The sequence below is a fragment of the Lobosporangium transversale genome (genome assembly GCF_002105155.1).
Source record: "Lobosporangium transversale strain NRRL 3116 chromosome Unknown BCR41scaffold_10, whole genome shotgun sequence".
NCBI lineage: Eukaryota > Fungi > Mortierellomycota > Mortierellomycetes > Mortierellales > Mortierellaceae > Lobosporangium > Lobosporangium transversale.
Genome location: NW_019028988.1, coordinates 764,066 through 787,716, shown reverse-complemented (window position 1 = coordinate 787,716; position 23,651 = coordinate 764,066). Strand labels below are relative to the sequence as shown.

At 38.7% G+C, this 23,651-nt stretch overlaps 6 protein-coding genes across 6 annotated transcripts; 5 read left to right on the top strand and 1 right to left on the bottom strand.

Moving 5' to 3' along the window:
- Window positions 1–834: 834 nt before the first annotated feature.
- Window positions 835–3,670, top strand: BCR41DRAFT_17531 (hypothetical protein). The gene is made up of 2 exons (XM_022019726.1): window positions 835–3,466; window positions 3,576–3,670. The coding sequence occupies exons 1-2, from the start codon at window positions 956–958 to the stop codon at window positions 3,621–3,623; spliced, it is 2,559 nt and encodes an 852-aa protein (XP_021883453.1). The 5' UTR covers window positions 835–955; the 3' UTR covers window positions 3,624–3,670.
- Window position 3,671: 1 nt separating this feature from the next.
- Window positions 3,672–5,226, top strand: BCR41DRAFT_17532 (hypothetical protein). The gene is made up of 7 exons (XM_022019727.1): window positions 3,672–3,877; window positions 3,967–4,114; window positions 4,309–4,365; window positions 4,491–4,606; window positions 4,729–4,840; window positions 4,924–4,984; window positions 5,096–5,226. The coding sequence occupies exons 1-7, from the start codon at window positions 3,748–3,750 to the stop codon at window positions 5,180–5,182; spliced, it is 711 nt and encodes a 236-aa protein (XP_021883452.1). The 5' UTR covers window positions 3,672–3,747; the 3' UTR covers window positions 5,183–5,226.
- A 1,634-nt stretch (window positions 5,227–6,860) lies between these two features.
- On the top strand, window positions 6,861–8,437 carry BCR41DRAFT_17500 (hypothetical protein). Its single transcript, XM_022019724.1, has 2 exons — window positions 6,861–6,894; window positions 7,245–8,437. Exon 2 carries the CDS (start codon window positions 7,353–7,355, stop codon window positions 8,403–8,405), a length of 1,053 nt encoding a protein of 350 aa, XP_021883451.1. The 5' UTR covers window positions 6,861–6,894; window positions 7,245–7,352; the 3' UTR covers window positions 8,406–8,437.
- Window positions 8,438–16,296: 7,859 nt separating this feature from the next.
- On the top strand, window positions 16,297–18,276 carry BCR41DRAFT_394463 (hypothetical protein; the record flags this gene model as incomplete). The annotated part of the gene is made up of 1 exon (XM_022028647.1): window positions 16,297–18,276. One exon carries the CDS (start codon window positions 16,297–16,299, stop codon window positions 18,274–18,276), a length of 1,980 nt encoding a protein of 659 aa, XP_021883450.1.
- A 978-nt stretch (window positions 18,277–19,254) lies between these two features.
- Window positions 19,255–21,429, top strand: BCR41DRAFT_349860 (hypothetical protein). Its single transcript, XM_022023555.1, has 6 exons — window positions 19,255–19,574; window positions 19,676–19,835; window positions 19,961–20,348; window positions 20,469–20,762; window positions 20,857–21,054; window positions 21,158–21,429. Exons 1-6 carry the CDS (start codon window positions 19,433–19,435, stop codon window positions 21,356–21,358), a joined length of 1,383 nt encoding a protein of 460 aa, XP_021883449.1. The 5' UTR covers window positions 19,255–19,432; the 3' UTR covers window positions 21,359–21,429.
- Window positions 21,430–21,531: 102 nt separating this feature from the next.
- Window positions 21,532–23,159, bottom strand: BCR41DRAFT_17473 (CoA-transferase family III domain-containing protein). Its single transcript, XM_022019723.1, has 4 exons — window positions 23,085–23,159; window positions 22,639–22,952; window positions 22,400–22,528; window positions 21,532–22,309 (listed from the first exon to the last, which is right to left on the bottom strand). The coding sequence occupies exons 1-4, from the start codon at window positions 23,147–23,149 to the stop codon at window positions 21,624–21,626; spliced, it is 1,194 nt and encodes a 397-aa protein (XP_021883448.1). The 5' UTR covers window positions 23,150–23,159; the 3' UTR covers window positions 21,532–21,623.
- Between the last annotated feature and the right edge of the window lie 492 nt (window positions 23,160–23,651).

The following is a 23,651-nucleotide window of genomic DNA, read 5'->3' as shown; positions in this document are numbered from 1 at the left end:
ACATGTTAGAGCCTGAATGTATGAAATGGTCGGTGGGAAAGGTTGAATTAAATAGCAGAGGGTCAAGCTTGTCGCTCTTTTTGGTTAGCCCTTTTCAAATATAAATGGTTTACTTAACAAAACTCTTATAATTGAAAAGGACTAACCAAAAAGAGCGACAAGCTTGACCCTCTGTTAAATAGTGTGTGACTAACTAGATAAGTCATGTGGCGTGAAGGAGCAGCAAAATTGTAAAGCCAGTCATTAGTTCTAGAATAACGGAGTGCCCACACCTCTCCCCGTGACTTGGGTGGCGGCTACTACATTGCCCAATGCCCGATTCACCATGCTTGCCAACATAATTCCGACAATTCCATAAAAAAATTGAAGGACAGCAAACCCCTTACCAAAAGCAGGATCCCTCAGGAACAGACAACAGCAAATGCTTGGCCTTCTTGGTCTTGGAACAGACAAACGTTCATTTACTGCCCCATTCTTCGGATTGTTCAGGATCGCCATCAGCGAGCCTGTACGGTTCACTTATCGAGCACTTTATCTGAAGCTCGCCAAGATCTTGCTCCGTCCCACTACCTTGCTCTTTATCACCTTATTCTCATTTATTGTCTTTGATCTCGATTTCGAAGTCGTGTGGGAAGACGAAGGCGAAGAAGACGACGACAACCACGATCATCAGTGGCAGGATCCTACAGATTTTCACCGCTTAGGAATTTAAGGCCAGACATACTGCCAGTACCGAATAGTATCCAAAAATAGAAAGAGAAAGAAAGAGAAAAAGAAAGAGAAAAAAAAAGGGTTGCTTCACATCAACATAATGCATACGTTTGGAAAGAGTGGCAGCTTAGCGGCCACTAACAAGATTTGGAGTAATGCTGTGAACACGCTACTAAACGCTATGGGTACATATCATGTGAAGGATTGGAGACTTGATAAACTTAACGTAAATTCCCTTTGATGGATGGTCGTCGAAGCTAATAAAGAATATTGCTGGCTTTTATTAGAGAGCATCTTATTGGACGAGGACCTCCAACCACTATGGCCACGGGAGCAGCATACTCATGATAATAGAAAGAAGCATATGCTTCCGCTTGCATCACCTATCCCTAGTTCACACGATCCCACATTTTCACCACCACTCAAGCGCAAGAAAGACCCACTCCCGCTATCAGATCGCACCGCAAAATCTCAACGCATGACTGACCATCTCACGGCTCGATTAGCAACGACATTATACGTCAGTTCGTCCATGAATCCTCATAATTCGAACCACATTCATCAAACTGGAATGGAGAACATACGAGGGTTTCATCGAGTGCAAGAGCAAATAGATTCTCATCATCATACAGCGGTCCACGATTCTACTGATCGTACATCAGAACCGCGGAAATACAGGAAACCCGGTCGAAATCGTTCAAACCCCACAACACCAGTCCACAGCCATCCCCCAAGCCCGGGTGTCATCTCGATCAGTGGAAATGAAGGCTTGTTTCCGCCTTCCTCATCGATTTCGAATTCAAACATGATTCCTCATAATACACCTTCAAGTAGGCAAGCATTTGAATCATTTGCTAGAAATAATATTCCATCAAACATTTCTCTGGATCCCGCATCAACTTCTCAACCAAGTAGTCTGCTGATTAGACGAGAGAACCGAAGTAGACAGCATCCAATTCGTCCATCCGCACATCAACACTTGGCTATGGCTACTAGACTGGCACTCTTTCATCGAATTGTATCTACAACAAAGTCTGTGTCAGCTCAAACTATAGATATGGAAATCTGGATTGCGGAACAAATTGTCAAGCGTGGATTTCCGGATCGCTCCTCTTTTGAAGCGGCCATGACCTCACAAACTCAAGCGTTGAATGCTGCATTGTCATCACTTGGAGAGGGTTTTTCGCGAAGACTCCAGCTCTTGGCGTCAGCTCATCGTTCTCAGGATCAAGAAATTGTTGTGTATAGTCACATTCAGACAGTCGTGGACGCTATTTTAGAGACAGCACATTCGCTTTGTGGATCAGACTTTGATATGTCAGTCAGTCGTATTTGTCCTCAATGGTCATTGCATGAGGGTTCAATTGAACAAATTATACATTATGTGCAGGCTGTGGAGAGCATCCGTGAAATCCTATCAGATCAATTCCAACATCCGCAGGATCTCGCTGAAGATTTGGCGCGTTCTCAGGAGGTGATTGATTATCAAAGAAATCTCTTCGGTGAGGTGCTTCGTAATAACGGCTTGACATGGCGAGCCCTGGGTTTACCGTCGATGGAGGAGCACCTACAGAGGACACAAGAATGGATTTTGAACTTGGCCAAGACATTAACATTCAAAGTTCAAGCTGAAGTTCAGTTTGCTAACGAAAGTGCACTCCACCGTCACGCTACCTTGGATTCATATCGAAACGCCGTGATGGATGAGGAAGAAATAGACTCCATAATGGGAAGACCTGTTAGTGAGTTGATGGAGCTGGTGCTACAGGGGGCGATATTGTCAGAATCATGTCTGGAGCTCTCAGGAAAACGTTGTCCAATTCTTGTCACTGCATGGATGGAGCTGGCATGTCAATACTGTGCATATGCACTAGCCAAGCAGAATGAACATGTTCTCAAAGCAAACCAGGCTCGGTCTGTGGAAAACATAAAGAATGAGGACTTCAAATCGACAGGGTCGAGACCTCAGACGCAATATCCACAGATTCACCACCATTTACAGTCAAAGATGACGCGTGGAGCAATCTTAAAGACTATGGAGCTATTTGAAAGCGTCAATCGTCTATTACAATGTGTAATGGAGATGCGGGAGAGCGAAGAACCAGATAGTCTGAGCCTTGGAGCTTTGACATCAGGCCCAAATACTTCTGGTGATTTAGAAGATCTCCAAGCATTTCATGGAGCAAGTACAGCTTCAAGTGATCAAGATGATGCCATGGATTTTGTATCTACTTCTTCAAGCTCAGGCTCATTTTCATATGAACAGGGCTTTCAACAGCAACATCAGCAACAAGAGCAGTCGCGTCCACAACAGCGGAGGTCGCCTATGGAGCCGGCGCTATTGAAACGATTAATCACTGTGGAATCTCTAGCCTCTGTGCTGGTTGAGATGGGACTTGAGTTGTGCGAGTCGATGGCAGAAATCCTTGGCTATCGATACCATAAAGCCTCATCAAAATCAAGCCTCAATGGTGCAGTGGTCCCCAACAGTCTGCCATCGCCTTCCTTGGGTGCAACGTCTTCTTCTGGAATTGCACTATTATCTCATGATGGGCATCCTGCCGCTGCCACCACAATCCCATCATCTATTCGAGCGGCGGCTGCACTTTCATCGTTGACAACCTTTGCAGGTGGTAGAGCTATGGTTTCCGGTACAGGAGGTCTGGGTTTGATTTTTGTTCAATTTGTGATTCGTCTTTTAAGCAAAATCATTGAATTTGCAGGACTAGACTCGACTCAAGAGCATCGACTTTTGGTAAGCCATCATGAAGGATAGGATTTTCCCAGAAAAAAAAAAAAAAAAAAAAAAAACTCAGAATAAATCGCTAATACATGCTGTTGAACCTTATCAACAACACTAATAGAGAATACACGTCAGCTTACAGAACTTGGAGCATGCATTATCGAGTTAGTCAGGGTCCAAATAGAATGATGAATAAATGTTGAATACAGAGTGGCTTTTATTATTCTTTGAAATGTGCATGCAGACGTGACATTCCAACTCTGTATACCATTTGCACTTTACTTGTAGTATCTATGACAACGAGGACAATAAAGCAGGATGCAGGATTGATTCCAACTCTGGAGGAGCATATTCTGCAACTGGTTGACCATGAGGCATGGCTTGATGCTCAAATTGCGGAACTGGAATTCGCAATTAACCATGGTGTGTGCGTGTGAATATCAATTTTTTTTTTTTGTTAACTGAATCTTGACAGTCTATCATATCGTCTTACATTTCAACATTTTCTTTAGCAGGGGAGATAGCAGACACAGCCATCCCTAATGATAACATTTCACTTGATGAAATACGAGCAACAACAGAGATGCGAATCGATATGCTGAAACAAGAATTGATCGTAGCAACATCCCTTGAAACTGTTCGTACAAAGGTTATTGATAGGTAAAAAGAAAAAAAAAAAAAAAAAAAAAAGCAAGCAGGCAAGCAAGCACACAAGCACGCAGACGGGTTTTATTTGCTGCCTGGTTCAACTTACTACATATTTCAGGCATGTTTTGCCAAAGCATAATGAGGTGATACCTAACAATGTATCATTTCTTGGTTTTTTTTTTTTTTAAAAAAAAAAAAAAAAAAAGCGCACACGCATATCATATAATTCTCAAAAGTCTATTTAAGGATGATCATGATGAAAGGTACATTATAATATCTTTTCTTTTCTTCCGTTCACAATAAAATATGGATGATTAGTTTGTACCCATTATTGATCGTTTTTTTTTTTTTTTTTTTTTTTTTTAAAAAAAAATAAAAAAATTGTTAGGGCTCTTGCCAGTGCAATCCAGGAACGAGATGATGCAGTATCACAGTACCTTCATATACATAAAGAATTACAGCGGACACGGCATGATCTTTCAGAAACTCAACGCAAGACGTTAGGTATATTCTATCTTGATTCTGGATACTCTTTGATTGATCATGAAAAAAAAAAAAAAAAAAAAAAAAAAGCCAAGGAATATATTTCTTGTTTACTTTTTTTTTATTTACTTCATGAACATTAGATCTTCAAGATGAAAATCGTAAAGTGCTACAACTGTTATCAGATGAGTCTAGAGAAGCCAAAGAGGCCTCTAAGACCACTGATACTAGTGCTAATCAACAAAAAACTAAGAAGTATGTTTGAACGCCAAATTTTACCATTTATTATATTTTATTTTAATTCTATTTTCACACGTTTTTATTTTTTTAATCTATAGAATGAAAGAGGAGTTAAAAAAGATTATGATTAAATATAATGTCCTAGCCAATGTGTTACAGGTAATAACTACATATTCAGAAAAAAATAAGCAAGGGCCAGAATAATGCAGACCGTTCGTTCATTACATTAATATAAAAAGTGTATACTTTATATTTCCAAATTACGGGCAGGGACTTTTACTTGAGAGTAACGTAGACTGGGCGAACGATCCACATTTCCTTGAAGTCATGTTGAAACTGCAACATTCTGATGAATAAGATAAAATATTATACCAGTTCATTTAAAAAAAAAAAAAAAAAAAAAAAAAAAAAAAAAAAAACCAATGGCTACTTGTTTTCTGACTAGAAGATTTATCAAGAAATGTACATTATGTCTCAGTCTTTCAAAAAACTTTTTTGCATTATGGCGAAGATTAAATGATATTGAGATTGAGCTGACTCTCTCAAAACTTCAAGGTCCTTGATACTTGGAAGGTCTTGAAAACTTGGTAAGGCATTTTCACCAATTTAAGGGATTTGAATATGACTGTTGAATGAAAAAAGTAGTCTTTTTGCTGCACGAGACCAACAGTGCCATCTATCATCTATTGATGTGAGGTGTGAGAAGATCGAGCGTGGGACAAATGTCTGCTGATGAATCCAAAGATCCAAGGAATAAATTCTCATTGATGCGTTTACAAGAAACATGTCCATGGTACATGTTCATGTACGTAGTTATGCACATGGTAAAATAAAAATAAAAATAACCAAGATTAAAATGTTAGACACTAAGATATTTGTGGGGTTCTTTACAAAAAAAAGATATTAACAGTTAGTCACGAGGTCATACCACATTTTTATACCATGGGGCCAATGGAGCCATGAGCAGCTTTTGAAGGCTTGAGCATTTTGTTCGGCTCCTTCCACATTGTGGGAGAAAACTGGTCTCTGGATCAAAAATATACACAACAGCGTTTTTGGGCCATCTATTTTTTTATTTTCGGTATAAAGACGCCAGAGTAAGAGAGTAAGAGCGCTCGGAACAGTAGGACACTGAGAACTGCAAAAGAGATGATTTTGTCATCACCCATTAACAAATAAACAAAACAGAAGCAAATATTCTGTTATTTGGTCTTGTCAGTTTATATTTACATGAATGTGTTTCAATGGTTTTTTTTTCTTTCCTTTCCTTTCTTCCGAGAAAGGCGCACATGCTGCAAGAAAATGAGCGGGATTCCATAAGTGCTATTTTTTACCATTAGGATTTGCCAGCCTCGGGAAAAAGAATAAATGATGCAGCTGTTTGATCATGGGCAAGCAAGAAACTGAAGTCAATTCTGTGAATTGTACATGTATGCATGCACTGCAGTCGATTGACACTCGACATTGCCCTTCCCCAACCTGGGACCCCTGTTCTAACCGCTAACCCACACACAAGCTTTATTGCCTTTTTTTTTTTTTTTTTTTTTTTTTTTTCTTGGCTCACTTGAAATCAGAACTCAAATTCAACTGCTTTGCTATTTATTTGATGCCATTCCCTTTTTAAATTTATTAAAAATATATACTTTACGCATGTCCACTACATTTTGCCAAGATGAAATATTAATGTGAGACGGTTCGTGTTTGTGTGTGCCTGTGTGCACATCTGTGGATGTGGCTCAATCAAGAATTGATGGAAAGTGGAAAAATGTGTAGGAGAGATAGTATTTCAGTGTGTGCATGCCCGCAGCCTCTGGCGATTCCTTGTTCCTTTTCTTCCTTTTCCCTTCTTCCATTAGGATAAGAGAAAAGACAACCAACCCCATCACTCTCATCAACACCCTATTTCCTTTTTGTTTAGCTATCAACGATAGTTTTTTTTATTCCCTTCCTTCCACCTCATTGATTAACGTTCGTCATCTCTCTTTCATCACTACCTCATTTCCATCTTTTTGTTTGCTGTGCTAATTCTGGACAAGTGGCTCTCGACCAAAAAAAGACTTCCTTTTCCTGTAAGACAGCTTTCTCCCTTTCTCCATAAACGTTCATGCTCTTTCTCTCTCTCACCATCCAAACTTCCCTCCTTTTTTATTTTTAATAACGGCCCTTCAACTGCTTAAAAGTACTCCTGTTTTTTTTTTTTTTTTCCCTTCCCTTTTCTTATCTTCAGGGTCTTTTTTGTGTTAAAAAAAAAAAAAAAAAAAAGTTACTGGTCACTTTATAGCGACCACCTGTCTCCTTTCATCTTCTGTCTTTGTTTTCTTATTGATTTAATATCATATATCCTTCTTAAAGTCCTGTACTGTAGAATCAATCAACTTACCATCTTTTTCCCGTCTTCAATTTTAATTGTGCTTCGCAGTCTTTCTTCCGCTTAGACCTTGTCGATTATCTCATCTTGAAAGTATCGTCAGCGTCTAGCACCCCCAACGGAAATCAAAGAAAGAATTAAAAAAAGAAAAACAGAGCCATGCCACATTTGTTGGAATCAACCAAAAACTATCTCAGATCCTCGACCAAAATTGGCCGTCGAATGAGCACCTCCCGCGATGATTCGAGTGTGAGTGAAGCAAGCCTCACTGACCTTTCACCTGTATCACCTGTATCTATTACTACAGAGACAGTGAAGCAGCATCGTCCTTCCCCGCAGAATCGTCTCTCATCGATTTTTACGCTCGAGGGTCGTAACAGAAGTTCGTCTGAGGACCGTGCCACAGTCAATGTCCTCTCTCGAAAGGTCGGTCCTGAAGCACAGGATCAGCAGCATGACAACAAGAAGAAGCGAAGAAATAGTGGTAGTCAAAAAAGCATTTTGAGCATCCGTAGCCAGCGACAGCCATCTCCACAGTCTGAGAATAGAGCATCTGTCTACTCAAGCACCACTCATGTGTCAACGGCTCGTTCCCGCAAATCGTACTACGATGTTAACCCCACTGACTACCCGACTACCGACCAGTACCAATCCCATGTCTGGCATCGCACTATTCTTGAGGAGAGCATTATGCACTCCCTTAAACTTGGCTATGGTGAGCGTCGCTCTGGTAGTGAGAATCGCTCTCGCTCCGACTCTCGCTCTCGCTCCGACCCTCGTGCTCTAAAGAGAATCAACACAAGTCATAGTGGCATGTCAGCTGGTGCTCCCGATTCAGAGACTGTGGTCGATAGAGGTATGCCTTCCCCTGCTGCCCATCCCAACAGCCCTTACCAGATGCATGCCAATTCGTCATCGACTGCCAACATTACACATTCGTATGCCATCTTTACCCTGGAGCTTCCCGAGCATCAGGTTACACAGGTGATTTCATCGTCGGCTGTGCCCAATCTTTTCCAAATCAACAAGGGTGGCTTGGATAACGGCCAATCCAAAGTTCGACGAGAGTCCAACGCGTCTCGCTTCTTGCACACAGGACCTACTCCGTCTCCTCGTGTGTTGACAGGCAAGACGATCGCTGAACAGGCCGCAGCATCCAAGGAGAACACAGATCCTCTCCACATGTATCATCCTGTTGTAGCTGCTGTTTAAAGACAATTTATACTCTTGTGATTTTTTCTTGTCATTTCCCCTTCCTATAGCCATTCGCCAATATCATATTTCAATTTTGACAGAGTATGCAAACTTGCAGAAAAAAAAAAATACCCATTATCTCTTATAAGTTAATATTTTGAACCCCATTCCATAAGGAAGACTTTCACAACACCTTACATTTTATTTATCAACAGTTGTGGATTTTTTTTTTCTTTTTTGATTTTTTTTTTTTTTTTAACGACAATATGTTTCTGCCATTTGACTCCTTCCTCTTCCTTTTTTCTTTTTCTTTCTTTCTTTCTTTTTTTTTATATCTTTTTTTCAGGCTATTATTTCCTTTTCTTTTCAAAACCATCATTCTGACGGTCAAGCAGCGTAAAGTGCAGTCGTGTCTCCTGTTTGAGTGATAAACAAGTTTGGGAAAAACAAAAAGGTCTAGAAATTTATTTGATATATTTTTATATATTTTATTTCCCATAGGAAGGACAAATATATAGAAAATGTAGTAAAAAAAAAAATAAAAAAATGAGAAAAACCAAAAAAAAAAATAAAAATAAAAATAAAAATAAAAATAAAAAAAAATAAAAAAAACTTATCCTTGCGAATGTCGTCATTAGGACGTTTGCAAGTCAATAAATGAGGAAAAATTAAAAAATACTTAATAAAAATTTATTTATGATATTACATAGGACATTGGATCATGCAAAGCTCTGTCTTTTTTTTTTTTTTTTTTTTGCTGCAAACTTAGAGCCTAAAAGGATGTTGAGTCACCAAGTCGTTGGGGAAGGATAGGATAGGATAGGAGAGTCAGGATAGTGAGGCAAGGACAAGCCTTTATTTATTGGAAGTAGAGAGTGGCTTTGCTCTGTGTCTACAACTCTGATTGGTCCAAGTTATTTCAGACATTCTATGAGACGCGTTATGATAAATGAATAAACGCGCCAACATTTCAGGCTCTTTTTTTTTTTTTTTAAAAAAAAAAAGAAATTACATACACATTCACTTCCACATAAACAATAGCAATGACCATAGGGTACCCAATTGCTATTTAGGAAAGAAAATCCTTCTTTTTTTTTTCCTTATTGCTTTTTTTTTATTGTTTTATCATTCTTTTGAGCCGCTACTGTCGAATGATAAGGAATATATTTTACAAAAGGAATTGAAATGAATAAAAATAAAATAAAATAAAATAAAAAAAAAAAAAAAAAAAAGGAAAGCGGGAGGTAGTAACCAAGCGGGTTGGACCAAACTGAAGACTAGATCTTCTCATTCGGATGCAAGAATTTCCATGAACCAAAAAAGCAATATTAAAAAAAAGGCTTTCAATATGAAAGCAAAAAGCTCTTTCCAATCGTCATTTTGCATTATGGCAATATTTTTTTCAATTTTTTTTTTTTCTATTCAATTCATCTTCTAGGCCGATAGCCTCTCATTTATCGCTCGGTTAATAATTTGTCTGTTTATTTTACTTTATTTTTAAGTGATCCTTTCCTTGACGTCAATGACGCGCTTTGTCCATCAATCCTAGAAGAAAATCAACCAACTACAGGACTTTTTTTTTTTTTTTTTTTTTTTTCCTCAAAAAAGAACGAATCAAATAAAAGACAAAAAGTGAACAGATGGATGGCAGGCATCAAATCATGCGTATTTTATTACCTCTTTTCCTTTTTGGCAAGTGGTATGTCGTGATTATAATGTTTGCTTATTCGACTCCTGCCAAGTATAAAGTAGGCCTTTTCTCTTCGTTGCCTCAATATGCACGTTCAATCACGCATAGATGGAAAAACCTTTTTTTTTTTTTTTTTTTTTTTTTTTGTTTTTGGTACCAATGCGTACTAGAACCAAAGAAAAAAAAAATAGATAGTCTATATTTGTAGGCTACACACTTTGTAATCTAGGGAAAGAAACAAGAAAGAGCTTTTTTTGCATGATTTTCTTGGTCATTAACAAGATATCTTACTGTATTATGTTTATTATATATTTTGGTTATTGGATCATGAGTATGCTTTTTTTTTTCTTCTGTCGCGTTTCCTTACCACTTTTCCATGCATGCATGAAAAAAAAAAAAAAAAAAAAAAAAAGAAAGAAAGAAAGAAAGGTTTGCCAAAAGGAATACTCAAGCTTTCTGGTGCAAGAGTGGGCGTAGCAAACTAAAAAAAAAAAGTTACGTCTGGTCTGGATAAAAAGCTTATTTCTTTCGTGCCTTGTGTCGAGACTTGGTTTCACTTTATTTCACTTTATTTTATTATATTTTATTCTATTTTATTCCTCCTCCGCAATCCTCCCCAAGTCTTTGTTAATAGGCACTAAAACAAAAGGAAGATGGGGGGGTTGAGACTATTCTATCACGAAGTGTTATAGAAAGCATGCGGAGGAAAATAGGGGGAACTGAAAAGGGAAAAAAGAAAGAACGAGGAAAGAAATATAAAGGAAAAGTAGAGTAAAACATTATGCTATTCAGAAAAGATATAATGCTTTTATATATATATTCATATATATATTCATATAAATATGGATATAAATATTAGTCATGTGCATGTTTTTCCTAGGGAAAAAAAGGCCAAAGTTTCTTTTCTCCCTTCTTTCTTGTTATCGTTATTATATAGGGAAAAGTAAAATGATAGTATATACATACAGTATATAGATTAAGACACCACGCGTGTGATCTACATTTGGACAAGCATGTCGCATTGCAGATTAAGCTCTTCCATTGAACAAACTTTTTGATCATGTTATCCAAAATAGGATTGACAGCCTTATTTAGTTGAAGAAAGAAAGGGGTAATGACTCTGAATAGATCTTTAATTGGATTGAAAGATGGAAAGAGAGATGGATTCATGATCCATATACAGCACATCAAAAAAAAAAAAAAAAAAAAAAAAAAAAGAGTCAAGCGACCAGGCGTCAGAAAAATGAGAGGCAAAAAGTGACTAGTCTATAACAATTGAGACAAGTGATGTGTAAATATAAAAAAAAAATTAATAGATAATATCCATGGACATGGTTCCACTGATCAAGTCTTTTTTTTTTTTCTTTTTGGCTATAACCTTCATGGTACTTTCTTAAAAAAAAAACACAAGATCTCTTAATCCGAGGAAAAAAAAAAAAAGATTTATTGTTCCCCTCTATCGTGACGATCCTATCCTGGCTCACGAAAAAAGCAAATCAACAGTCGCGGATATTTTTTAAGTTAGATCCGAGCGCCGGAAAAACGATTTGCTATCAGCTGGAAAAGTAAAAACATAAATATATACAAAAAGTTAATAAATATTTGATAACGTGACAATGCGTAAAACGGTAAAAGGCGAAGTTTGATTGCACACGAATCAAATCGATACTTGTACTATATCCTTATAAAATAACATGAAATAAAAAAAAAAAAAAAAAAAAAAAAAAAAAAGAAATAATACTACTCTTACGTTGCGTCTGTGTTGAGATGCGTCAGAGCAAGTTAAATGAATACTGGTAAAGATGATGACAGTCGTGGTGGAGGGGGTTCAAGCGCAGGTGCAGGTGTATGAATGTAGAAAGACAGGGGGTGGTGGTTATTTGGTGGAGGTGGATGTTGTTTGTTTCTATTTGTGAAAAGAAAGGGGACAGAAATGACAGGTAAAGAGGTCCTATTTTTTGATTCATTTCTTATGATAGAGTGCACCAATCACAAGCGGAGAACCATTTCTAACCCGCCCCGTCATTGAGCGCAAACCATGCGCCCCACCATGCATACTCATCTCTTTCAATTTACTGTATTCTACCGGCTCCTCTTCCCTTCACCAATCTATCTGTCCACGATGACAGTGAAAGTACGTGTACATGAGGTAACATTTGTTCTCTTCTGTTCACAGTAACTACTCGTTTTGTCATGTTTTATTTGATCCAAAGGACCGTTAACTATCACCAGAGTAGAAAGGAGACGGGTAGGAGGTTAAGGAAGAGGAGTGGAAGGAGTCTGAGGGTCCCATGAATGATAAAAATAAAAAATAAAATAAAAAAAGAAGAAACAAAGCGTTGAAATTATTACCAGGGTCCCGGGACTTGGAAATGAAAAGGGCTCTCTAAGATTTAGGGTCCGTGAGCCAGGTGGCCTGACCGTAAAAAAAAAGGGCCTTCTTTGTTTTTTGCGAGCATCAGATGGACTAAAAAGGACATGAAAGAAATCGTAGGATAGAAAAAACAAAGGGCTTAATAAACGAAAAAAGAAACGTCTATCCAGATGATGGTTGTGGAAGGAAATCTAGAAGAATAATAATAATAAAAAAAAAATAGATGGCACGCGTGAGGCTACTCGCTACTCGTATGAACGATGTGGAGGGCTACTGTTAAGTTCTTTTTTTTTTTTTTTTTTTTTTTTTTACGCCATAATAGGGCTCAAAACGAAGGCTCAAGGCTCAAGGCTCACGGTCCATCAGTCCATCATGCTTGTTGTTTTTTTTTTCTCTCTGAATGAAACTACCATCCTCCTGCCTGTATAGTCCATATGCAGGATAGCAGTATAAGGAACGACCATTATCCATAGTATATTTCACAAAGAGGGTAAAAAAAAAAAAAAAAAAAAAAAAAACCCCATCTACAAGTGCGAAGCTAAAAGGAAAGGCATGGAGGATGATCGCCTCCTCTGAGGGGAAAAGGAGGAGTAGAAATCAGGCACCCAAGGTTATATTTGTATACAAAAACATGTGTTTATTCATGTTAAAAATATATAGGCAGATTTATGAATGAACATATTAACTACTTTTTTATGTTTGGACCTGGTCCCCTCCTTGATACTATACCCCACAGACCACCCTCTTTAAAATCTCCGAAGGGACCTCATTCTAACTTCATTTCTTTGGTATGCACAATTCTTTGCTCTCAACTATTTCTAACCAAAAAGAAAAGAAAAAAAAAAAAAAAAAAAAAAAAAAAAAGTCATCCGAACATGTAAAATGCTTTGTACTCTAGAACAATCGAAAAACACACATCTTTGAATACAATAGAATTATTCACATGGAAAGAAAATGCATGCAACGCTAAAAGGAATAAGCTAAGAGCTACATGGAAACAAAGCCTAGAACTATCAACAAAGAGAGATTGGGTTCAACAAAGCTTTGCAGAGAGATTTCCATGTCTAGTGCTTAACCTTAATGAGTATGACTTCTACAAGACTTTTTGTACATGTCCCTTAAACAATGTCCAAAGAACCATAGAATCACTACTTTAGTGTAGGAGGGAGTTGGAATAAAATAATACATTGCCCCAACCATGTGGATTAGAGGGGACAGACATTGCTTGGTGCATGTATTCTATTCAAATTATTGTCGCGTCTGATTGTAAACAGATACAATATTGAGATCTGGATAGTTCAAATGGTCATGTTCAGTCTGAGGAAATTGTCATGTTAGGACATCAGAACAACTGTCAGGTATACAAATATAAAAAAGACCTGAGTTTGAGACCCTGATAAGATCTATCACACAACGTATGTATGAAGCTGACCGTGGCTCTCCTCTACTTCCACACATCTACATGAGATTTGAGGCAGAGATGTATGCATGTATGTAGCAAACATTTTGTATGTCAGTTCTGAAGGGAAGAAACAAAATTATCGCGAGCTGAACAGTTGTTGGCTCTGACGATAATTAGCTGTTTATTGATGGCTCAATCAACGCCTCAAAACTTTTTAATTGGTATCACACATCCCACCATAGTGTATGTTGTGGGTATTATGCGATGATTACCGCATAGACAAGAGAATAAGGCACAACGATAAGTAGGGATTGACTCGAATCTAAGCAGATGATTGAGCAAGTGTCCAAAAAACAAAATGAATAGAATACATTCAATATCAAAAATATATAGAACGACTCCCACTGCCTTCCCTTTTTTTTTTTTTTTTAAACAAAAGGCAGGAAAAACTAGCCTGGCAGCATGTCAACCTTTCTTACTTCTGTATGCACTCAAAAAAAGGGTGAGTAAATTCAAAAAAAGCAAACACCTCCTTTGTGCAACTACACCATATTTTTAATTAGGACTATTCAATCGCTTCAAAGCTGGATATATTTCAATCATTCTGTCTCATCATTAGAGAATCTTTTTTTTAAATTCTGTTCATTATTTTATTTGAGGCTTGTATCTTCATCTGTCCTATGAAGAAGAAACGCGTCGCAATAAAGACAGAGAGGAAAAGTTTTTTTTATACTTATAACCTGTTATGGTCCTTATGGAACCACCAACATTTTTTAGTAACTAACTTGAATTGGAATAAAAGATTACGCGCCTTCAAAAAAAAAAAAAAAGACCAGAAATACAATGTCAAGCATAAGGGGGATGAGGGACTTGGTTGCTCTTCCATTCCTTCATCCCAACCCCAGTTCAGTTCAACTGACTCGGCAGCACTGCAAATATAGAATCCTGCTACAAAAAAAGTAGATTTTTTAACCGGCAAACGAACAGAGGCCGTAAGGAGGCAAGGAGGTTCATTTTTACTCTCCTCTTTCTTTGTTTTACAAAAAAAAAAAGACAGGCTGAAGTAACGTATTACAAACATCATATGGCAGTCAAGTAACACTGTATGGGCACGAAGTATCCTTCTTAAAAAAAAGTAACCATCCAAACATTCCTTTCATTTCCCGCGCCCTTGTAATATGTTGCATCGTGCTTTATAAGGAACAACTATCATAAATTGGCACCAAAAAAAGAAAAAAGAAAAATAAAAATAAAAATAAGAGATTAAAAAAAATGTAACTAGACTTTTACAATCTATTTGTTACAGGTGTTCAATTGACTCTATTACTTTATTTAAGCGCGCCAGCCCTGTCTAGGCTAGACTATTTTATGTCCATTCAATTACTTATTCCTAAACTGAGCAGGAGTAGAAGGATAGGGTGTGTTTGAGTGACCTCTCCAATTGAGCACAAAAAAAAAAACCTGCACCGTGCGACGAAGCTTAGTGCAGGGCCCACGAAATGGAAAAAAGGACATTCTATCTAACATGTAATAAAAGAAACAAAATTGTCTGATGTTGATTTTGATTTTCGTTAAGAGCAAGTATTGAATCGTCATGCATCCCAAGTTTGAATTGAATAAGGCACAATGCGTTTTGATAAAGAGCGAAATAAAAACAAGCATGTATGACAGCCATAGTTGCCAAATATTTGTACATGTACATGAAAGGAAAAGGAAATGAGAGTCGTTGTTCTGGATAGTAAGTACTATGGGTATGTTGCTCGTGCGCAAAAGCTATTTGTGTAAGAGTAGGCCACCTCGATTACTATAAAAGTGAAGACGTTCTTCCCTTCATGGTTAAAAAGGTATCTCGAGGATCAACCCCCCATGCCCCCCTTCCCCTCCTTTTATCGTCTTTTATGCTTTTCTCTCTTTGTTCGATTCTTATTTCATCCATTTTCACGGTCCTCGTTTTTTTTTTTTTTTTTTTTTTTTGTTTCCTTGGTCTTCATCTTTCACGAAATCTTTCTCTCTCTCTCTCTCTCTCTCTTTTTTTTTTTTTTTTTTTTTTTTTGGCCTCAAATTCTCTCCTTCAGCTTCAATAACTGTCTCACTTTTTATTTTACCTTTTTGCTTTCCTTTACGCTGTACTTCTACTTATTCCTCATTCTCAGTCAGGTGCTCGATATTGTGATCATTTTTAAATTGTGTTAGTTTCTCTTTCACTCTTTCGCTCTTTTTCTCTTTCATCTGCTCAGTTGTGGACTTCAAATTGGATTTCTGATCTACTTACTCGCCAAAAAGAACGCTCCCAAACAATCGTGCACTTTGGATCACAATATATTTCAATCTTTTTTTTTATATTTATATTTTTACTTTTTGGATAAGATCTATTTTTTTTTTTTTTTTTTTTTTTTTTTTCGGTTCTATCGTTTCTATTGCCTTTACTCAAGTTTCTCGTAGAATGTCACATTATCTTCAATACCAACAACACCAATCTGAACAGCCTACATTTCAACAGCAACAGCAGCTGCATCCGCAACAGCTTCAATTACAAGACCAGGCTCAACAGTCAATGGCATACTATAGCCATCTCCAAGTTCCAACCATGTATGGCATGTCGCATTGTCAGGGTTACCTTAACAATAACCATGATGACAGCAACATGCCAGTATCAACCCAGCAGCAAGCCACGAACACGAATAGCGATAGTGACCATTCTAGTCTAATCAATATTCGACGTGATTCGGGAATCGCACATTCATCCCTGGATGATCTATCTATAGGATCTGCGCCGATCAATTCTGCCAATCAAAGCCCAGAAGGAGACCTCAAAGGGGGTGCAGCATCATCTTCATTACCATCAACTCATCGTAGTATCGATAACAGCAAAAATAACAACAGTACCAACAACAGCACTAGCCCCTCTTACCTCCTTCCTTCGCAGTCTACTTCTATCTCTACTACTGACGTAGAAGGATCAACACCCATTGTCCCCTCCATGTCCAACCGAATGGATTACATGTTCAATAACATGTCACGTATGCTTGTGGTCCAGCCACAGCAGCAGCGTCCTGTTACAAGCATAACCACCACTACTACTGCTACCGGCCTTCAAGGCAGAACAACCCCAGCCTCCTCTTCTAATCCAGACTCATGGCCTTTCCCTCCTACCTCTCAAACGGCAACGGTAGCACAGACTACTGAGGGCAGCCCCATGAGTGCGTTGTATGATATTCAGCAGCAACCCATGGCAGCTTCGCAGCAGCAAGCAATCCCGCAACAGGGGTTGATACCGTCTCTCCAGTATGATCCAAGATATGGTCAACCCCAGCGCTCACAACAGCAGCCCAGATCCCCAGTACATGTCATGGCCGAGTCGCGAATGGCTCAGCCAAGCACTCCCTTATTCGATGCTGGCTTTTCTAAACAGCCTTCTTTGCAATGGGAGCAGTCTCCATCGTTTGAGCCAGGTCATCACCACTACTCATCATCTTCGGCCTCGGCGGTCGCCTCACCTTCCATGACTGCTGCCAATGATATTGTTCAGACATGCCAGCAAGGGTATTTTAACTATTGCCCACCTTCATGGGGCAGCATGGTTTCCTCTCCGATCGAATCCAGCTCCTCTTCAGGCTCATCGACGCCACTTTTTGCATCACCACCTTTATCCACATATGCTTATTCGGAATTGGCGGCCGCCTCTTGTGATTCCTCTCGAGCTGCTTCGCCTTCGTTCCCACCTGTCACTGCTACCCTTACGACAGTGGCTTATGATGCTTACTTATCCGAGCGCCGTACCAGACGGCTAGAGTCCGATAAGAACAACTCATCGAGTCTAACCATCCGTTCTCGTAAATCATCTACGTCTTCCAACTCCTCTGTGGGCTCTCAGCCCTACCGACGCACTTCTAACCTTCGTGAGACCTCCAATCATAATACTTTGCGCATGGGCCCAAACACCTCATCATCGTCGACATCTTCCTCGTCATCATCGCATCAATGTCCCAAATGCGGACAGTGCTTTGCAGGCCTTGCTGTGTTGGCCCGTCATATTGAATCGATCCATGACAAGTTGCTTTGGAACTGTGTGGGATGCAAATCCAATCTTTCAAGGCGCGATGCAGTGACGCGTCACATTAATCTATCTCCTATGGATTCAATCTGTCGCGCTGTTGGGACAATTGGTCAGGTCAAACTGACTAATGGAGTGGAGGTTCATTATGAAGTGAGCTCATACAGGGCCAAGCCGTTGGAAGAGGTTATGAGCCGGATGGGCAAGAAGATCCCTACCCAGTTGAGAAAGGAGATTGATCGTTCAAAAGCTACAATGCAGATGAGAGAAGCTGCCACAGCAGCAACTACTTCCATGGCGTCTGCTTCTCCAGAGAGCGTGGCAGTGCCAACTCTGGGGAATCCTTCATCATTGAGAGATTTTTCATGATGATGGCTGGTGCAAAATGATATGGAGGTGATGCATGCTGATCGTGATAGCGACAGATGGAGGACCCGAACAAGAATCGCAGAAGTAGCCGGTCCCAAAGGGGGAGCCGAAAAGCCAAAAAAAAAAAAAAAAAAAAAAAAAAAAAAACAAATGTGATATCTATACCCATTCCATTTTGATTTCTGCATTGTTTTTTCTTTTTATTTCATATACCCTTTTTTTTTCTCATTTTAGTCTGTTTACTATTTTGTATGAATAAAAAATGAACCTTAAAAACGATATTTTTTAAAAATGAGCTGTTGGATTATCCTGAAGTTTGTGCAACACACAGCAATTGAGGGGACAATCTCCGAGGACAAAAGAAAGGATATTGTGCAGGAACCATAGTCGCACTTGCAGTAGTATTTCCATCAAAAGATGAAGGGAATACCATCACTCAGTCACTTCCTTCACAATGCTGTGACTTGTGTGATCTAAAACAAAAAAGTAAAAACTATGCTGTACATGTATATATAACATGTGTTGGTTGTGGCAGAAGAGACGCGTGAGTTTGTTCACAACTTTATTGAACATTAAAACCTTCCTCTCTTCTGTGAGCACTTTAATTTGCAAGAAACTTCTGATTTTTTTAAACACATGATATTTGCCCAAGTTGAATGAGGTTGAGGATTATATTCAGGTTACCACATATCAACCTCAAAGACTTTGAAACAGCATTCTTCAAGAGCGCTGCATCGCAGCTCCTTAGTAGCAACCAGCTGTTTCTTACGCTGCATTAGCATCTACAGCTCGCGCTTCAAAGAGAAAGAGAGAGAACATAGATGATGACCCAAGCAAAGTAACCGGGTTTGCGTCCACTTTTTAAAACAAACTTTGAATTTCAACAGTCGCCCTTAGAATGTTCAGTAAAGGCTGTGGCACAAAAACGAGCCCAATTTTAGGAAAGCGAGTGAGGGCGAAGATAGCATTCACATTGTCTTCTTTTTCTCATTCTCATTCTCATTTGAAACTCATTCATTTTTATTATTATTATTGTTTTTTCTTCACTGTTTTCTTCACTGTTTTCTTCACTGTTTTCTTCATATTCTTTTTGCTTTTCACTTTGCTTTCGAAGAATAAATCAACTTCAACTTCAACCGCCTCCAAACAAACTAAAATGGCAACGAACCTCGATACTAAAAAGCCACATGTGTTGATTGTTGGTGGTGGATTAGCAGGTCTACTTCTGGCTATCTTACTTGATCGCCAAGGGGTCACCTATGACATTTATGAGCGAGCTAGCAAGATCCGAGCTCTTGGTGTGTGCATGATCTGGATCAACAAAAAACATATGCTTTCGTTTATATGAATTAAACAATTTCTTTTTTTAAAATTTGTTTGTCACATTAATGATTCCTAGGTGCTGTGATGAGTCTCAATGCAAATATCCTTCCTGCGTTCCAGCAGTTGGGATTATATGATGAACTCATGCAGGTTTCTTTCCCAAGTGCAGGATTTGTTATCTCCAAGAGCAACAACGAACATATTACGTCTTTGTCAATAGATAATGAACAAGAATTGCGAGTAGAAAAAAAAAAAAAAAATAGAATGAACCATTTTGTTTTGTTGGAGGTCGAAAAGAACAAGGGTCTAAACTTCTTTTTTTTTTTTTTTTTTTTTTTTTTTTTTTGAATGACTCTCACAGAATCGGATACAGACATCATCTCTTTGCTCGCCCAAGTCTATATGACATCCTTCTTAAGCGAATTGCACCTGAGAGGATTCATCTGAATAAGAAAGTGACTTCAATTGCTCAAGATGACGATAGTGTCACAATCACATGCGCAGACGGCACATCATATACCGGAGATATCTTGGTAGGAGCCGATGGGGCTTACTCGGGAGTGAGAGAAGAGCTTTATAAGCAACTGGAAAAAGAAGGGATCCTTCCAGAATCTGACAAGGAGTCGCTGAGCAAAGGCTACATCTGCTTGGTTGGAACTACCGATCCAGTCGACCCAGAGAAATACCCTTTTGTGAAACAGAAAGAAGCATACTTGCATCAGGTCATTGGAGAAGGAACACCGTACACCGTAAGGCCTCTCTTTTTTTTTTTTTTTTTTTTTTGTACTAGTTGTCATTCTATATTTCTCTAAAAAAAAGTATGTACTGCTTTTGACTCGTTGCTTTGTACTTTTTTTTTAATACCAAAGTGGAGCGCTTGTAATGTCCCTGGGAATAAAATCTGCTGGAATGTTGTTGTTCAATTAGCAGCAGCCTCAAAAGGCTCACTAGATGAGAAGTTGATGAACGCTGAATGGGGACCGGAGGCGAACGAATCCATGATCAAGGAGGTTAGCGATTTTTTAGTCCCCATTGGAGGCACTATGGGAGATTTGATCAATGCCACACCCAAAGACATTATTTCACGCGTCTTCTTGGAGGACAAGGTCTTCGAGACTTGGAATCACAAAAGGGTTGTACTCATTGGGGATGCGTGTCACAAGGTATTGAAAAAAAAAAACTTTTTTTTTTTTTTTTTTTTTTTTTAGACCATCTTACACATCTTTTACATGAACTAAAACATCGCATATAACATAGTTGCTACCAAGCGCTGGACAGGGTGCAGTAAACGCTATGCAGGACTCTGTGGTTTTATCCAACTGCATCTATGACATGGTATCAACTAAATTGAACGACGTTGAAGCAGCATTAAAGGATTATCGTGAACAACGGTTCGATTATGTAGTGGAACGCTATAAAGATAGCAAGGAGAACGCCAAGATCATTTATGGCCAGGTATTGGAAAACAGAGACGTAATAAAAAGAAAGAAAAAAAGAAAGGAAAAGAAAGAAGAGCGTTTACTGATGTCGCTTTATTTATTTATTTATTTTAAATTAGACATTGACTGAGAGAATCATTCGTCATGTGGTACTCAACTACATGCCTAGGTCTTTCCGAGTGACAACTACGAGCAGAAGCCTTAAATACAGACCTCAAGTCGCATTTCTCCCCCAAATTCCCAAGAGAGGCACTTGTCCTGTTTTGCCACAGAAGCCTTCGAAGCGCTATCAGCTTGAACAACAGACTGTTGTTGTGTGATGAGCATTGGAAAATAAGTAATAGAATTTTGTTTCCCACATTTAATAAAATAAGATCTATTTGTTTGTTCGTCCATTTCCGATATACTCGTCTAAAATCAGGCATCAGGCATATTACTCAAGTGAGGTTATTATTTGCTCCGCATAGTCTTTTTTTTTTTTTTTTTTTTTTTTTTCTTTCTATTTGTATCTCTTTAATGGTTTTAATCTATAGAGGTTGCATTAAGATCATTCAGCTCAGTTTTTTCTTCCTCGGTCTAACCAATCTAAACAGCTCCTTTCTCCTTCAAGGCCTGAATCCTATCTTCGTTATATTCTAGGATATCTCTAAGGACTTCATCTGTATGCTGACCCAAAAGAGGAGGTGGGGTACGAATCTTTGGCTTGGTCTCCGAATATTTAACAGCTGGTCCTGTGAGTTTGATCTTGCCAGCCTTTGGATGATCAACTTCTTGGATCATATCTCTAGCAATCACCTGTGGATGTGAAAATGTTTGTGCAATGTTGTTGATAGGTGCAAAAGGGATTCCCCGACCTTCAAATGCCTTTAACCATTCGTCATTGTTCTTCGTTTGAAGTCTTTCTGTCAAAATCTTGATAAGATCACTACGGTTTCGGACACGATCCTTGTTCGCTTTGAATGCGGGATCCTCACACAGGTGTTCCAAGCCAAGGATTGAACAAAGGATCTTGAATTGTCCATCGTTTCCAGCACCAATCATAATGTGCGAGTCCTTGCTTGGCAGTACTTGATAGGGAACAATCGAGGGATGTGACGTACCCATTCTTTTGGCTTCTTGTCCTGCGATCAAATATGAGCTTGCAATGTTGGCCAATGTCACGACCTGAGAGTCCAATAGTGAACAGTCGATATGCTGACCACGTCCTGTTCTGTAACGCGCGATAATCGCTGCCATGATGGCTCCATGGGCGTAAAGTCCTGTGGTCAAGTCTAAAGCCAAAAAGGTCGATATTTTTAACTCATCTTATGCGTCTCTCTTTTGAGAATTAAGATTAAAAAAGTTATTTGTAATTAATTTACCTGTCACAGCAACGCCTACTTTCACGGGTGTTCCATCTTGCTCGCCTGTGATATACATTAATCCACCTTCTGCCTCGACCATGACATCGTATCCTGGTCTCGTCCTATATGGCCCCGTTTGGCCATATCCTTTAAGTTTTTTTTTTTTTTTTTTTTTTTTAAGATCATCGCTTGAAATAAGAAGCTATTTTTTTTTATGGTAACATTCCACATATTTATCATATAATACTACAGCATACCAGTAATGGATGTGTAAATAAGTCTCGGATTTAACTTGCTTAACTCTTGATAACCCAATCCCATTTCATCCAATTTTCCAGGTACATAGTTCTCCACTAGGATATCTACTTTCTTGACAAGATCGTGAATCAACTGTCGACCTTCTACTGATCGGATGTTGACTGTAATAGATTTCTTGTTCCGGTTGACACCTAAGAAATAAGCGCTCTCTGGAGGGGTCGAGTCAGACGGATCCATGTTCTTGGCAAAGGGAGGACCCCATGCGCGGGTATCATCACCACCCTTAGGATTCTCAATTTTGATCACTTCAGCACTTTTTTTAATATTAATATTATATTCATAGCAAAAGTAAAATAATCAGATCGTTAGACATGTTTTTTTTTTTTTTTTTTTTTTTTTTCCTTTTTTCCTTGGGTCAAGATACTATTTACCAGACGCCTCTTACCCAAGATCTCCGAGTAATTGTGTGCAATAGGGTCCAGCTTCAATCGGTAAAAAAAGGGGGGACATCAAGCATAACATTTGTAACGGTTAGAATGGTCGCACGCATCGTTCGATTTATTTGTTTCTTTTTCCAAAAATTATTACCCAGAACGCGAGTTAGATCCAGAACACGAAAACCATCCAGAGGTCCTATTGCTTCAAACTTTTGGTCTAAATGCTTTAGGTCATTTGAACTCTTGTTATGACCTTCTTCATGCGTCTCTGATAGGAGTGATTCGATTGTCGTGCTATTATTGTGTTGATTGTGCTTCTCATAGAGCTGTTTCTGGATCGAAAACAATGCTCGCTGTTGCTTTTGCAGTTGTTGTTGTAGGAGAACTGACTTGGGAGCTACAAAGCGATGCTGTCTACTAATGCATGTAGTAGAGAACACATGTCGAAGAGAGGCACAGGAATGTTCAGACAGACGCTTAGATGCCAGAGTAAGGACTGATGAGAAGCGAAGATGAGTAGCATGCATTGTTTCGATTGTGCAAATAAATGTTATGAACGCTTTAAAATAAAAGAA

Bases quoted from the DNA above. Each gene is read 5' to 3' on its own strand.
- BCR41DRAFT_17531 (XM_022019726.1), top strand. From the start codon at position 956: ATGGTCGTCGAAGCTAATAAAGAATATTGCTGGCTTTTATTAGAGAGC. The intron at 3,467-3,575 runs GTAAGCCATCAT...CAACACTAATAG, and splicing joins CTCAAGAGCATCGACTTTTG to AGAATACACGTCAGCTTACA.
- BCR41DRAFT_17532 (XM_022019727.1), top strand. From the start codon at position 3,748: ATGACAACGAGGACAATAAAGCAGGATGCAGGATTGATTCCAACTCTG. The intron at 3,878-3,966 runs GTGTGTGCGTGT...CATTTTCTTTAG, and splicing joins GGAATTCGCAATTAACCATG to CAGGGGAGATAGCAGACACA. The intron at 4,607-4,728 runs GTATATTCTATC...CATGAACATTAG, and splicing joins AACTCAACGCAAGACGTTAG to ATCTTCAAGATGAAAATCGT.
- BCR41DRAFT_17500 (XM_022019724.1), top strand. From the start codon at position 7,353: ATGCCACATTTGTTGGAATCAACCAAAAACTATCTCAGATCCTCGACC.
- BCR41DRAFT_349860 (XM_022023555.1), top strand. From the start codon at position 19,433: ATGGCAACGAACCTCGATACTAAAAAGCCACATGTGTTGATTGTTGGT. The intron at 20,349-20,468 runs GTAAGGCCTCTC...TTAATACCAAAG, and splicing joins GAGAAGGAACACCGTACACC to TGGAGCGCTTGTAATGTCCC. The intron at 20,763-20,856 runs GTATTGAAAAAA...CATATAACATAG, and splicing joins TTGGGGATGCGTGTCACAAG to TTGCTACCAAGCGCTGGACA.
- BCR41DRAFT_17473 (XM_022019723.1), bottom strand. From the start codon at position 23,149: ATGTCCCCCCTTTTTTTACCGATTGAAGCTGGACCCTATTGCACACAA. The intron at 22,529-22,638 runs GTATGCTGTAGT...AAAAACTTAAAG, and splicing joins TATTTACACATCCATTACTG to GATATGGCCAAACGGGGCCA. The intron at 22,310-22,399 runs GTAAATTAATTA...TTTTGGCTTTAG, and splicing joins AGTAGGCGTTGCTGTGACAG to ACTTGACCACAGGACTTTAC.